The sequence below is a fragment of the Procambarus clarkii genome, unplaced genomic scaffold (genome assembly GCF_040958095.1).
Source record: "Procambarus clarkii isolate CNS0578487 unplaced genomic scaffold, FALCON_Pclarkii_2.0 HiC_scaffold_100, whole genome shotgun sequence".
Lineage (NCBI taxonomy): Eukaryota > Metazoa > Arthropoda > Malacostraca > Decapoda > Cambaridae > Procambarus > Procambarus clarkii.
Window position 1 is genome coordinate 4,844,918 of NW_027189133.1, and position 12,529 is coordinate 4,857,446.

The window sequence follows — 12,529 nt, forward strand, 5'->3', positions numbered from 1 at the left end:
CTCTCCTTCTCTCTCTCTCTCTCTCTCTCTCTCTCCCTCTCTCTCTCTCTCTCTCTTTCTCTCTCTCTCTCTCTCTCTCTCTCTCTCTCTCTCTCTCTCTCTCTCTCTCTCTCTCTCTCTCTCTCTCTCTCTCTCTCTCTCTCTCTCTCTCTTGCTCTCCCATCTCGCTCCCTCCATCTCCTCTCCTTTTCACTCAACCTCTTGTTCCATCTCTCACTTTGGCCCCCATGAACTCCCCTCCCCCTCACCTCTCTTGCTTCTCTAGATCTCACCCTCATTCTCACCCCCCCCCCCCTTCTCTCTCAACCCCCCTCTCTCATTCTCTCTCTCATCCCCTCTCTCTCTCTCTCTCTCTCTCTCTCTCTCTCTCTCTCTCTCTCTCTCTCTCTCTCTCTCTCTCTCTCTCTCTCTCTCTCTCTCTCTCTCTCTCTCTATCTCTCCCTCTCTCTCTCTGCCCCCCCCTTCTGGCCAACCCTATCAAGATATAGAAAGAACAGGGACAAACATGGCAGCGAGGACTGCCAAGGGAACAGGAAAAAGTCAATGTGACCAAATGAAGGAAGCTTTTTCCCAGGATTTGGAGGATATCAGAAGAGAGATGAAGGAAATGAATAATACAATAAGCAACCTGCAAAGCGAGCTGACAGCAGCAAAGGAGGAGATTAAAACCCTTAAAGAGAACCATACTGAGACGGAGGCTCAGATAATCATTCAAAGAGAAGATGAAAATAATACATTGGAAGGGACTGCCATAGTACAAGCAACATTTGCAGAAATGCTAAAAGAGAACAAGGAAGTATTGTCTACAGTGAGGGAGGTAGCCATGGAAGCAGCCACTTCACAGGAAGCAGCAAAGCCCTCTAGTCAGCTGCTGGAAAGAAAAATATCAGTTGTAGCTGTGGGTATTGAAGATCAGGAAGGCTCTAATAGGACAGAATGGAACGATAAGGACAGAGAAGCAATAATTGAAATACTAAGGAGGCTAGAGATGGAAGGGACTGAACAAAAAATTGAGAAGGTTTTCAGGATGGGCTTTTACAACAAGGACAGAAACCGTGTGATAATGATAGTGTTTGCAAACGAGGCCACAAAGGAGAAGATTCTAACAAGGAAGAGCCACCTGCAGTATGTGGAAGAATTAAAAAAAGTATTCCTCCAGGGGGACATTACGAGGGAGGAGAGAGCCATGACTGCAGAAGCAAGGAAGAAGCGCAGGGCGAGAGGAGAAAACCAGGAAAACACAGGTCCCAACACAACATCTCCAGAGGTGAGGGAGGAACCCACAACCAGCAACCCAGTAACACCAGAGGGAAGGGTAACTCCACCACCCTCCTCTGCATAGAAACCTCCCCCTACCCTGAACCCTCCCTGCCCCCACTCAAATGTTCAGTCAACTCTCCCAACCCCCCCCCACCCCATCCCACCCTGCTACCCCTCTTCTACTCCCACCAAGTCCCCCTTTCCCCCACTGTCCTCCCTCCCCCTTCATCCCATACCCTCTCTGTCCCCCCTTTACTAGACCCCCACCCCTCACACCAGTATCCTCTGAGACCCCACCTTACATCTCACGTCCATGGAACAGCTTCCCCCATCAGCAGAACGCTCACCAAGAAGGGAACATGAGAAGGAACAGAAGAAAGTGAGTCTCAAGGCAATGCACACGAACATAGATGGGATTACAAATAAAACAAATGAACTTGGAGAATGGGTACTTGAAAAAAAACAGACATAATAGCACTCACAGAAACAAAGCTAACGAAAACCATAACAAATGCAGTGTTTCTACAGGACTACTGTGTTGTGAGGAAAGAGGGAGAAGGAAGAAGAGATGGTGGTGTAGCTCTGCTGGTAAGAAAAGGCTAGGATTTTGAGGAGATGGGTATTCAGGGCTGTGAAGGTTTCAGTGACTACATAACAGGTTCCATAGCAACTGGAGGACAAAAAATTATAGTCGCAGTCGTATATAACCCACCACCAAATGACAGGAGTCCCAGACAGGAATATGACAGAAAGAACATGGCCATCATTAACATAATAGAGAAAAAAGTGTCTCTCACTAGTACGAATGGATGTGGACTACTAATCATGGGGGACCTCAACCACGGAAAGATAAATTGGGAGAACAGAGACCAGCATGGAGAGCTAAGATACACGGAGAGCTAAGCTGCTGGACGTAGCAACAAGAAACTTTCTAAGTCAACACATCAAGGAACTGACAAGAATGACAGGAGAGGATGAACCTGTTATGCTTGATCTGATATTTACCCTCAATAAGTGGGATATAAGGGAAGTTAAGATGGAAGCCCCCTTGGGAATGAGTGATCACAGTGTATTGATCTTTGAGCACTTGGTGGAGCTAGGATTTATCTCCCCCCAAAAAGAACTAGAAAACAAAAGGCTGGCGTACCGAAAGGAGAATTTTTCGGTGATGAGAAGTTTCCTAAGGGATATACCATGGGACACAAACCTCAGAGCTAAGTCTGTACAAGACATGATGGACTATGTCACCTAAAAGTGTCAGGAGGCAGTAAACAGGTTTATCCCGGCCCAAAGGGAAAAATCCGAGAAGCAAAAGAAGAATCCATGCTTTAACAGGGCATGTATGGAAGCAAAGGAACTGAACAAAAGGGCGTGGAGGAACTTTCGAAATAACAGAACACCAGAAAGCAGAGAGAGAGAGAGAGAGATACCAGAGAACCAGGACTGAGTATGTTAGTGTGAGAAGGGAAGCAGAGAAAAATTATGAAACTGATATAGCAAGCAAAGCCAAGACCGATCCAAAGCTACTCCACAGTAACACCAGGAGGAAAACAACAGTGAAAGAATAGGTAATGAAACTTAGAACAGGCGAGGACAGGTATACAGAGAATGACAAAGAGTTGTTATGAAGAACTCAACAAGAGGGTTCCAGGAGGTCTTCACAATAGAACTTGGTGAGATCACTGCGCTAGAAGAGGGGGCAGTAAACCAGGCGGCCTATGAAGGGTTCGAAATTACGAGATATGAGGTCAGGAGACACATGTTGGATCTGGATGTGAGAAAGGCTGTTGGTTCAGACGGGATCTCACCATGGGTATTGAAAGAGGGTGCAGAGGCACTCAGCTTGCAACTCTCCATAGTGTATAGTAGGTCACTGGAGACGGGAGACCTACCAGAAATATGGAAGGCGGCTAATGTGGTCCTAATATACAAAAAGGGTGACAGGCAAGAGGCACTGAACTACAGGCCAGTGTCCTTGACTTGTATACAATGCAAAGTGATGGAGAAGATCGTGAGATAAAATCTAGTAACACATCTGGAGAGAAGGGACTTCGTGACAAATTGCCAACATGGGTTCAGGGAGGGTAAATCTTGCCTTACTGGCTTAATAGAATTCTACGATCAGGTGACAAAGATTAAGCAAGAAAGAGAAGGCTGGGCGAACTGCATTTTTCTGGACTGTCAGAAAGCCTTTGTCACAGTACCCCATAATAGGCTGGTACATAAGCTGGAGAAACAGGCAGGAGTAACTGGTAAAGTGCCCCAGAGGATAAGGGAATACCTAAGCAATAGGAAGCAAAGAGTTACAGTGGGGGGTGAGACCTCAGATTGGCGTGAAGTCACCAGTGTAGTCCCATAGGGCTCTGTTCTCGGTCCTATCCTGTTTCTGATATATGTAAAGGATCTCCCAGAGGGTAGAGACTCATTCCTCTCAATGTTTGCTGACGATGCCAAAATTATGAGAAGGATTATGACAGAGGAGGACAGCTTGAGGCTTCAAGAAGACCTAGACAAACTAGAGGAATGGTCGAACAAATGGTTGTTAGAGGTTAACCCAAGCAAATGTAATGAAGATAGGTGTAGGGAGCAGGAGGCCAGTTACAAGGTATCATTTGGGAGATGAAATTCTTGAAGGGTCAGAGAGAGAGAAAGACCTGGGGGTTGATATCACGCCAGACCTGTCCCCTGAAGCCCATATCAAGAGGATAACATCAGCAGCATATGTCAGGTTGGTTAACATAAGAACGGCATTTAGATACTTGTGCAAGGAATCATTCAGAACATTGTATACCACCTATGTCAAACCAATCCTGGAGTATGCAGCCCCAGCATGGAGTCGATATTTAGTCAAGCATAAGACTAAACTGGAAAAAGTTCAAAGGTTTGCCGCCAGACTAGTTTCCCGACTGAGAGGTATGAGCTACGACGAAAGACTACTGGAATTAAACTTCACGTCGCTAGGAGACAGAAGAATTAGGGGGGGGATATGATCACCACATACAAGATTCTCAGAGGAATTGACAGGGTAGATAAAGACAGGTTATTTAACACAATGGGCACACGCACTAGGTGACACACCAGTCACCAGTGGAGTCCCACAGGGCTCTGAAGTCGGTACTATCTTGTTTTTTATATTTGTAAATGATCTCCGGGAGGGTATAGATTCATTTCTCTCAATGTTTGCGGACGATGCCAAAATTATGAGAAGGATTAAGACAGAAGAGGACTGTTTGGGGCTTCAAGAAGACCTAGACAAACTGAAGGAATGGTCGAACAAATGGTTGTTAGAGTTTAACCCAACCAAATGTAATGTAATGAAGATAGGTGTAGGGAGCAGGAGGTCAGATACAAGGTATCATCTGGGAGAGGAAATTCTTCAGGAGTCAGAGAAAGAAAGACTAGGGAGTTGATATCACGCCAGACCTGTCTCCTGCAGCCCATATCAAGAGGATAACATCAGCGGCATATGCCAGGCTGGCCAACATACGAACGGCATTCAGAAACTTGTGTAAAGAATCATTCAGAACTTTGTATACCACATATGTCAGGCCAATCCTGGAGTATGCAGCCCCAGCATGGAGTCCATATCTAGTCAAGGATAAGACTAAACTGGAAAAGGTTCAGAGGTTTGCCACCAGACTAGTACCCGAGCTGAGAGGTATGAGCTACGAGGAGAGACTACGGGAATTAAACCTCACTTCGCTGGAAGACAGAAGAGTTAGGGGGGACATGATCACCACATTCAAGATTCTGAAGGGAATTGATAGGGTAGATAAAGACAGGCTATTTAACACAAGGGGCACACGCACTAGGGGGACACAGGTGGAAACTGAGCGCCCAAATGAGCCACAGAGATATTAGAAAGAACTTTTTTAGTGTCAGAGTGGTTGACAAATGGAATGCATTAGGAGGTGATGTGGTGGAGATTGACTCCATACACAGTTTCAAGTGTAGATATGATAGAGCCCAATAGGCTCAGGAATATGTACACCTGTTGATTGACGGTTGAGAGGCGGGACCAAAGAGCCAGTGCTCAACCCCTGTAAACACAACTAGGTGAGTACACAGGTGGAAACCGTGTGCCCAAATGAGCCATAGAGACGTTAGAATTTTTTTTCGTGTCAAAGTGGTTGACAAATGGAATGCATTAGGCAGTGATGTGGTGGAGGCTGTCTCCATAGACAGTTTCAAGTGTACATATGATATAATCCAATAGGCTCAGGAACCTATACACCAGTTGAGAGGGAAGACCAAAGAGCAAGAGCTCAACTCCCACAAGCATAAATAGGTGAGTACAAATAGATGAGTTCACATACACACTTAGCTGTACTCAGATATGCTCACCTGGTTGTACTCACCTAGATGTACTCATCTAATTGTACTCACCAAATTGTACCAACTTAATTAGCTGTATTCACCTAGCTCTACTCACCTAACTGTACTCACCTAACTGTATACTCACCTACCAATACTACTCTACTTCACTTCACTTGAAGTACTCACCTAGTTTAACTAAGCTACTGGTTTTCACCTACTTTTACTTCTCTAGTGGTTCTCATCTACTTGTAATTACTCCTCCATAGCTTGTGTAATTATACTCACCCACATGTATTCACCTAGTTGTGCTCAAGTTGTACTAACCTACATGTACTCAGACTAGTCTTAGTCATGTAGTTGTATTCATCTAGCTGTACTCCCTTAGTTACACTCATATATTTTTTTTTTTGAGATATATACAAGAGTTGTTACAATCTTGTACAGCCACTAGTACGAGTAGCGTTTCGGGCAGGTCCCTGGAATACGAACCCCTGCCGCGAAGAATCGTTTTTTCATCCAAGTACACATTTTACTGTTGCGTTAAACAGAGGCTACAGTTAAGGAATTGAGCCCAGTAAATCCTCCCCGGCCAGGATACGAACCCATGACATAGCGCTCGCGGAACGCCAGGCTTACCACTACACCACGGAGACTATGAAGTTTTATTATATATAGTTTTATTACCCTAGTTCTACTCACCTACTTGTACTCCCCCTAGTTGCAGTCATGTAGTTGTACTCACCCATTGGTGCTTAACATAAAAAACCGTATTATTAAATATATAAGTTAGCAAATAGTGTTATTTTTTTTATAAATGTTTTGTACACCTTTGTACACCAAAGTAAATAATTTGTACCCTTTCATTCAACTCAGACACAACATTCATAATTAATATTAATGTATGTTGCAAAATGATATAAAAATTAATAAATGTATATGGAATTTTTTTTAATATATTAAGGGAACAAATCGTGATATATAAGCCAATATAATCTACATGAAAAGAAATAATAATCTAATATATCTCCGAGTAACTAAATTTTATAAGATTGTTTCCTACAACTATGAAGCAACATTCAAAATGTATATTTGTAATGAACTTCAATTTGACGTTTAAACATGAACAAATGATTTTTGTAACATGTAAAGGAGAAACTAATGTTAGAAAAGATAGCATTTGCCAAATTATATAAAGAAATACTTTTGACAATCTTGGATTAAAGGTTGCTCATATGCCTGTTGAACCATACTTGAAACGTTTCTTTCCCACACCAGTTCGGAAACATTAGTGGAGGTTGCAGCAACGTTTTGTGTTCGTTGCGTGTGAACCTGTTATGGTGAAGACGATGATGCTGGTGATGTACACTGTTACGAATCTTACTAGGATTCTAACATTACTCTTGATGCTTATATTACTTTATTGTCTTGTTCTATAATTAGTATAGTATCCAGTTGGATGATATTAGAATATTGTATGATATATATTGCAGCATGCTGTAGTGTGCCGAGTTGCATTATATAGTATGAGGCTTTTTTTGAAGAAATTGAAGTATTTTCATGTTGGTTTCTCTGTGTGGGGGGATGACCATATTTGGATGTGGCCAGTGTGGGAACTTGATGTCAAGCGAGTGAGTATAGTTTACCTTTGACTAATTCTTATTATTGTTTGCCAGTAAATTATATTGAGTAATGTAACATCATTATATTTTAACTCTTAAGATTTATCATCATTTAACTTTTAAGATTAATAGTGATTTGAATATTAGTACTACATTTTGTTAGTAGAATTTCCACAATAGTTTATGTGGATATTTAATTGATATTGTGGTTGACGCCTGCCCTGGGATCCGACGCTTGGTCAGAGGCGTAGCAACTTTGGTCGAGAGGAGACATGTTTTAAGTTAAGTCCGTGGTTATGGTTATTTTAGCTAATACTCGGTTAATTCTCTCGTTAGATGATTGTGATTTTTCCCAATCAAGAATTCATGTTCTGGTGTGCTTGCTCATTGCTCAATAAGGATTTTATTTATATTGTTGCATGCTAAAGAATATTTCTGGCCATTAACTGTACTATTTAATTGTTATGTTTGTCATCCTTAACGTAGATACATTGTTTCTCCAAGTTATGCAGTGTTTTATTCCCTTTTACCCCTAGACACCAGTTGGCAAGGCCGATTTAATATATTTAATCACTGCGGGGAAAGAACCGCACTAAGTCTTAAGGTTTGTAACAAATGGGGGCCTGTCCGGGAGATGAAAGATTAATTCCCTGTAATGTTTTTACAAATTAACAGTGCTAATTATTAATAACAATGGCCTTCCTAGGTACTCTGTTATTATCTAGTGACACCTAATCAAGCCTGTGAAATTGTCTGTTCAATCTGAGCTGCTGTGAAAACTTCTCAACGCTTCACGATTTGAGGTAAGTGTTCAGCTTGTGCCAGGGGCCAAGTATAATTTTCAGTGTTGTTTCAAGTGTTAAATTGTGATAATTGAGCCAACCATGGAGGATCAGGTTGCTGCGCTGGTGGAACAGCCAAATTTTAGTAAAATTAAAGACTTTAAGGAGTCTGGTTTGTTATTGCTGGCTGATAAATTGAACCTAGGAATTTCCAGTAAAATATTGAAGGCTCAAGTATTAAGAGTTATTGTCACACACTTGGTGGAAGAGGAGAGACTTGAAGAGGAGTGTTTAGGAGGGTTAGAAGAAGAGTCAAGTGACAAGGTGGAAATCTTAAAGTTGGAGTTGGAGACTAAATTAGTAATGGCTAGGCTGGCAGCAGACAAGCAGAGGTTGGAGGCTCAGTTACAACTGGCAGAGCAACAAACTAAACAATTAAAAATTCAGCAGAGTATGGCTGAAAATAATAACAGGTTGGAACAGCAGAGGATTGCGGCAGGTTTGGGTAACACTAGTAATAATCCAGAGAGTACAAATAGTTCCTCCAAGTACAGTAAACATGTAGAATTACCTAAGTTTAATGAAGAAGATCCAGAAATATTTTTCTTGCATTTTAAGAAATTAGCAGTCAGCATGAACTGGCCTGTCGATCAATGGGTTATCATTTTATAAGGACAATTTAAGGGTAAAGCTCAAGAGATATTTGCATCTTTGCCTGCTGAGAATTCTTTCGATTTTAAATTTGTTCAACAAAGTATTTTAAATGCCTACCAGCAGATCACAGAGGCACATAGAATAAAATTCAGAAGTTTAAAAACAGCACATGACCAGACTATTTCTGACTTTGTAAGGGTAAAATTAAATCACTTTGACAGATGGATTAAAGCACTTAATATTACAGAGTTTGAGACTTTGAGAGACCTCATAGTAACTGAGGAAGTAGTGGGATGTCTACCAGAGATATTAGCTTTGTTTATGGCTGAAAATAAACAAACCACTGATCTTATAAAACTAGCCAAGCTAGCTGATGAGCATGAACTACTTACTAAAGTGCCTTTTAGAGCCCCAATTAATCATTTTAATGCTAAAACTAATCATTATGCTCAGAAAAATCATGTTTTTCAAACCCGACCAGCTACTTCACCTTCTCCCCTTAACCCTTCTCCTGTACAGCCTAAATCTGAGACACAACAGACAGGGTTGTAAACCTTAAGTAATGTAGTGATTAAGCCTGCAGTGGGTTCAGCTGTTCCGACCACTAGCAGATATTGCACACATTGCAGGAGAAGAGGTCATGTAGTAAATTCCTGTTATGCTTTGCACCCAGAGTTGAGACCAACTGGTCTGATTATGAGTAGGGGTTTACAAACCTTTAATGCCAATGTTGCTCCAGTCATGCCCAAGTGGATGACTAATTTTGATCCATACCTACATTCGGGAACCCTATTATGTACTAGTGGAACCTGGAAACCAGTTCAGTTGTTAAGGGATACTGGTGTTTCCCAGTCCTTAATTTCTCGCCGTGTTCTTACTGATGTTAGCACAGAAGACACTGGAGAGGTAGTGTTATTGCAGGGACTTGGAGGGCATATCCAGCGTGTACCATTAATTAAGGTTAACCTGAATTCTTCTATTACACCAGGTTGGTGCACTGTAGCAGTCAGTGAGCAGTTGCCCATTCCTGGGATTAATATCATTGTAGGTAATGATTTTGACAAGTGTCAAGTTATTGGGACCGATTGTCCTGTTATGTATACTAAACCTAGTGCAGTACTGGCTCAACCAGATGCGGATGATGGTGTCATTTATCCAGCCTGTGTTGTGACCAGATCCATGGGTAAGCAGAGTGTGGTAAGTCCTGCTACTACCAAGGTGGATGTTCTCGAAGCCAGGACCCCTTCAGACAGGGAGGTGGAGGTGGACCTTGAAGATACATTTTTAGATCACGCGGATGCCGAGAGTGAGGCCGGTGCCCAAGCCCTAATTTATTCTGACCCAGATGGTCTAGAAGAGGTGGCCCAGGTACCAGTTCCTTGCCCGCTCGCTCCAGCTGTAGAGTTCCAGACCTTGCGTAAGTTACAGAGTACTGATCCCAGTCTTGCTGAGTGTTATGCAGAAGCAGCCGACTCCATTGATACTTTGGAGGAGAGTGCGGGTTGTTATTTCAAGGATCAATGTCTGATGAGAAGATGGAGACCATCAGGAACTCCCTCATCAGATGATTGTGAGTCTAAAACCCAGTTCGTTGTGCCAACAGAGTATAGGGAGCAGGTATTGCAACCCTGGAAACACAAACTGTAACTGTCTCTATTTTCCGCTTGTTACAACTTGTAATAAAGTTGTTACATCTTGGTCTAATGTGTTTATGACGTATTAGAACATTGTTACAACTTGCTATATTGGTTGTTATAACTAGTTAGGTGGTGTTAAAACTTGTTCGAACGTTGTACCAACGTCGTAGTTTCGGTGAGTGTTTGGCGGGAAGCTGCTCATGATGACCAGGTGGGAGGCCATCAAGGCATTACCAGTATGTATCATAAGATCTGTAAACTTTTTTATTGGCCAAAACTTAAAAAAGATGTTGTCAGATATTACCACAATTGTGTTGTGTGTCAAACTGTTGGTAAGCCTAATCAGACTGTGCCACGAGCACCATTATACCCTATTGTAGTGCCAGAGGAGCCTTTTACTCATGTGGTACTGGATTGTGTCGGACCTTTACCCCGTACCAAATCCGGAAATATGTATATGTTTACAATTTTATGTATGACCACCAGGTTCCCTGAAGCGTATGCTTTATGTAACATTAGAGCTTCTACCATTATAAGGCAGTTGGAACGATTTTTCTCACTATTTGGTATGCCCCGTATAATTCAAACTGATAATGGGAGTAATTTTTGTTCCACCACCTTTAAACATTTTTGTAATTCATTTGGTATAAAGCACAATTTTTCTAGTCCTTACCATCCTCAGAGTCAGGGGGGAATCGAGCGGTTCCACCAAACTCTCAAGAAAATGATGAAGGCAACTGGGGAAGATTCACCCAGACATTGGGATGATAATTTACCATTTGTTTTGTTTGCGGCTAGAGATGGATTGCACAGAGCCCTAGGCTGTTCTCCTTTCGAGCTTGTATTCGAACATCAAGTGAGAGGACCTTTAAAGATGTTACATGAGAAAATGTTAGGAGATGTTACAGCCAGGCAGAGTGAGCGTTACCTGACGGATGTAAAGAGCAAGCTGTTCAGAACGAGGGAGTTGGCCTTACGACATCTAAGTGAACAACAACAGGTAATGAAGCAGAAACATGACCAGAGGTTCAAGGCCAAACTCAGAGTTTTTGAGCCAGGAGATTTGGTATTGGTCTTGAAGCCTTGTATGGATACGTCTATGTCTCATAAATCTGCAGGACCGTATCAAGTAGTAAAACGTCTTGGGGAAGTTACTTACAAAGTTTGCCATCCCAAGCAGAAACGACAGACCATGAGTGTACATGTAAACCGGTTGAAGGCTTATTATGGGCCTAGTATTGTGGCTTGTTGTGATGCTGAGGAGGTAAATCCTGAAGAATCGAGTGTTGCAGAAGAAGATGGTAATTCTTGTTTGTCTAATTCCAGCAGTTCCGGGGAAGAATTGTTGTGTCATTTGCAGGATGAAGAGAGAGCAGAGTTCCAGGTCCTTTTGGAGATGTCTTCTAACTTGTTTGGGGAGGTCCCCACTCAGACTTCTCTCATTACTCACGACATTAACCTGACAAATGTACCTCCAATTCGGCTGCACCCTTATCGAGTGACACCCGTGAAACGTCGTATCATCCAGGAGGAGGTTGATTATCTTCTTCGACATGGGTTCATTAAACCCAGTCAGAGTTCCTGGAGTTCGCCATGTCTATTAGTACCAAAACCAGAAGATAAGTGGAGATTAGTAGTGGATTATAGAAAACTCAACCAGGTAACTGTAGTTGATGTATATCCTTTACCTTTGTTGGAGGACTGTGTCGATACTATAGGTCATGCTAAATTTGTATCTAAATTGGACTTATCTAAGGGATATCACCAGATACCTCTTACAGATTTTGCAAGGGAAGTGACAGCATTTATCACTCCTGATGGGGCTTACGAGTTTAATGTAATGCCTTTTGGATTAAGGAATGCTCCAGCCACTTTTCAGAAATTAAAGAATTCTTTGTTGAAGGATATGCCAGATTGTAGGGCATATTTGGATGACATTGTGATTTTCAGTAAGAATTGGGTATCTTCTTGAGATGATTTCGGGGCTTTAGTGTCCCCGCGGCCCGGTTCTCGACCAGGCCTCCACCCCCAGGAAGCAGCCCGTGACAGCTGACTAACTCCCAGGTACCTATTTACTGATAGGTAACAGGGGCATTCAGGGTGAAAGAAACTTTGCCCATTTGTTTCTGCCTCGTGCGGGAATCGAACCCGCGCCACAGAATTACGAGTCCTGCACGCTATCCACCAGGCTACGAGGCCCCTTATATAGGTAGATCATATGTCTAGTTTAAAGACATATGTTTATATGTAAAGACAAATT

At 42.3% G+C, this 12,529-nt stretch overlaps 1 protein-coding gene across 1 annotated transcript; it reads left to right on the top strand.

The window, feature by feature from the left end:
• The first annotated feature begins 505 nt into the window (after positions 1–505).
• Positions 506–11,154, top strand: LOC138360200 (golgin subfamily A member 3-like). The gene is made up of 4 exons (XM_069320144.1): positions 506–1,216; positions 8,093–8,338; positions 9,851–10,000; positions 11,068–11,154. Exons 1-4 carry the CDS (start codon positions 506–508, stop codon positions 11,152–11,154), a joined length of 1,194 nt encoding a protein of 397 aa, XP_069176245.1.
• Positions 11,155–12,529: the final 1,375 nt, after the last annotated feature.

What these genes read in the sequence shown, in the direction of transcription:
- LOC138360200 (XM_069320144.1), top strand. Translation starts at nt 506, where the DNA reads ATGGCAGCGAGGACTGCCAAGGGAACAGGAAAAAGTCAATGTGACCAA. An exon ending in AAGCAAGGAAGAAGCGCAGG is followed by an intron (nt 1,217 to 8,092) that starts GCGAGAGGAGAA and finishes ATGGAGGATCAG; the next exon opens with GTTGCTGCGCTGGTGGAACA. An exon ending in TGGAGTTGGAGACTAAATTA is followed by an intron (nt 8,339 to 9,850) that starts GTAATGGCTAGG and finishes GCTACTACCAAG; the next exon opens with GTGGATGTTCTCGAAGCCAG.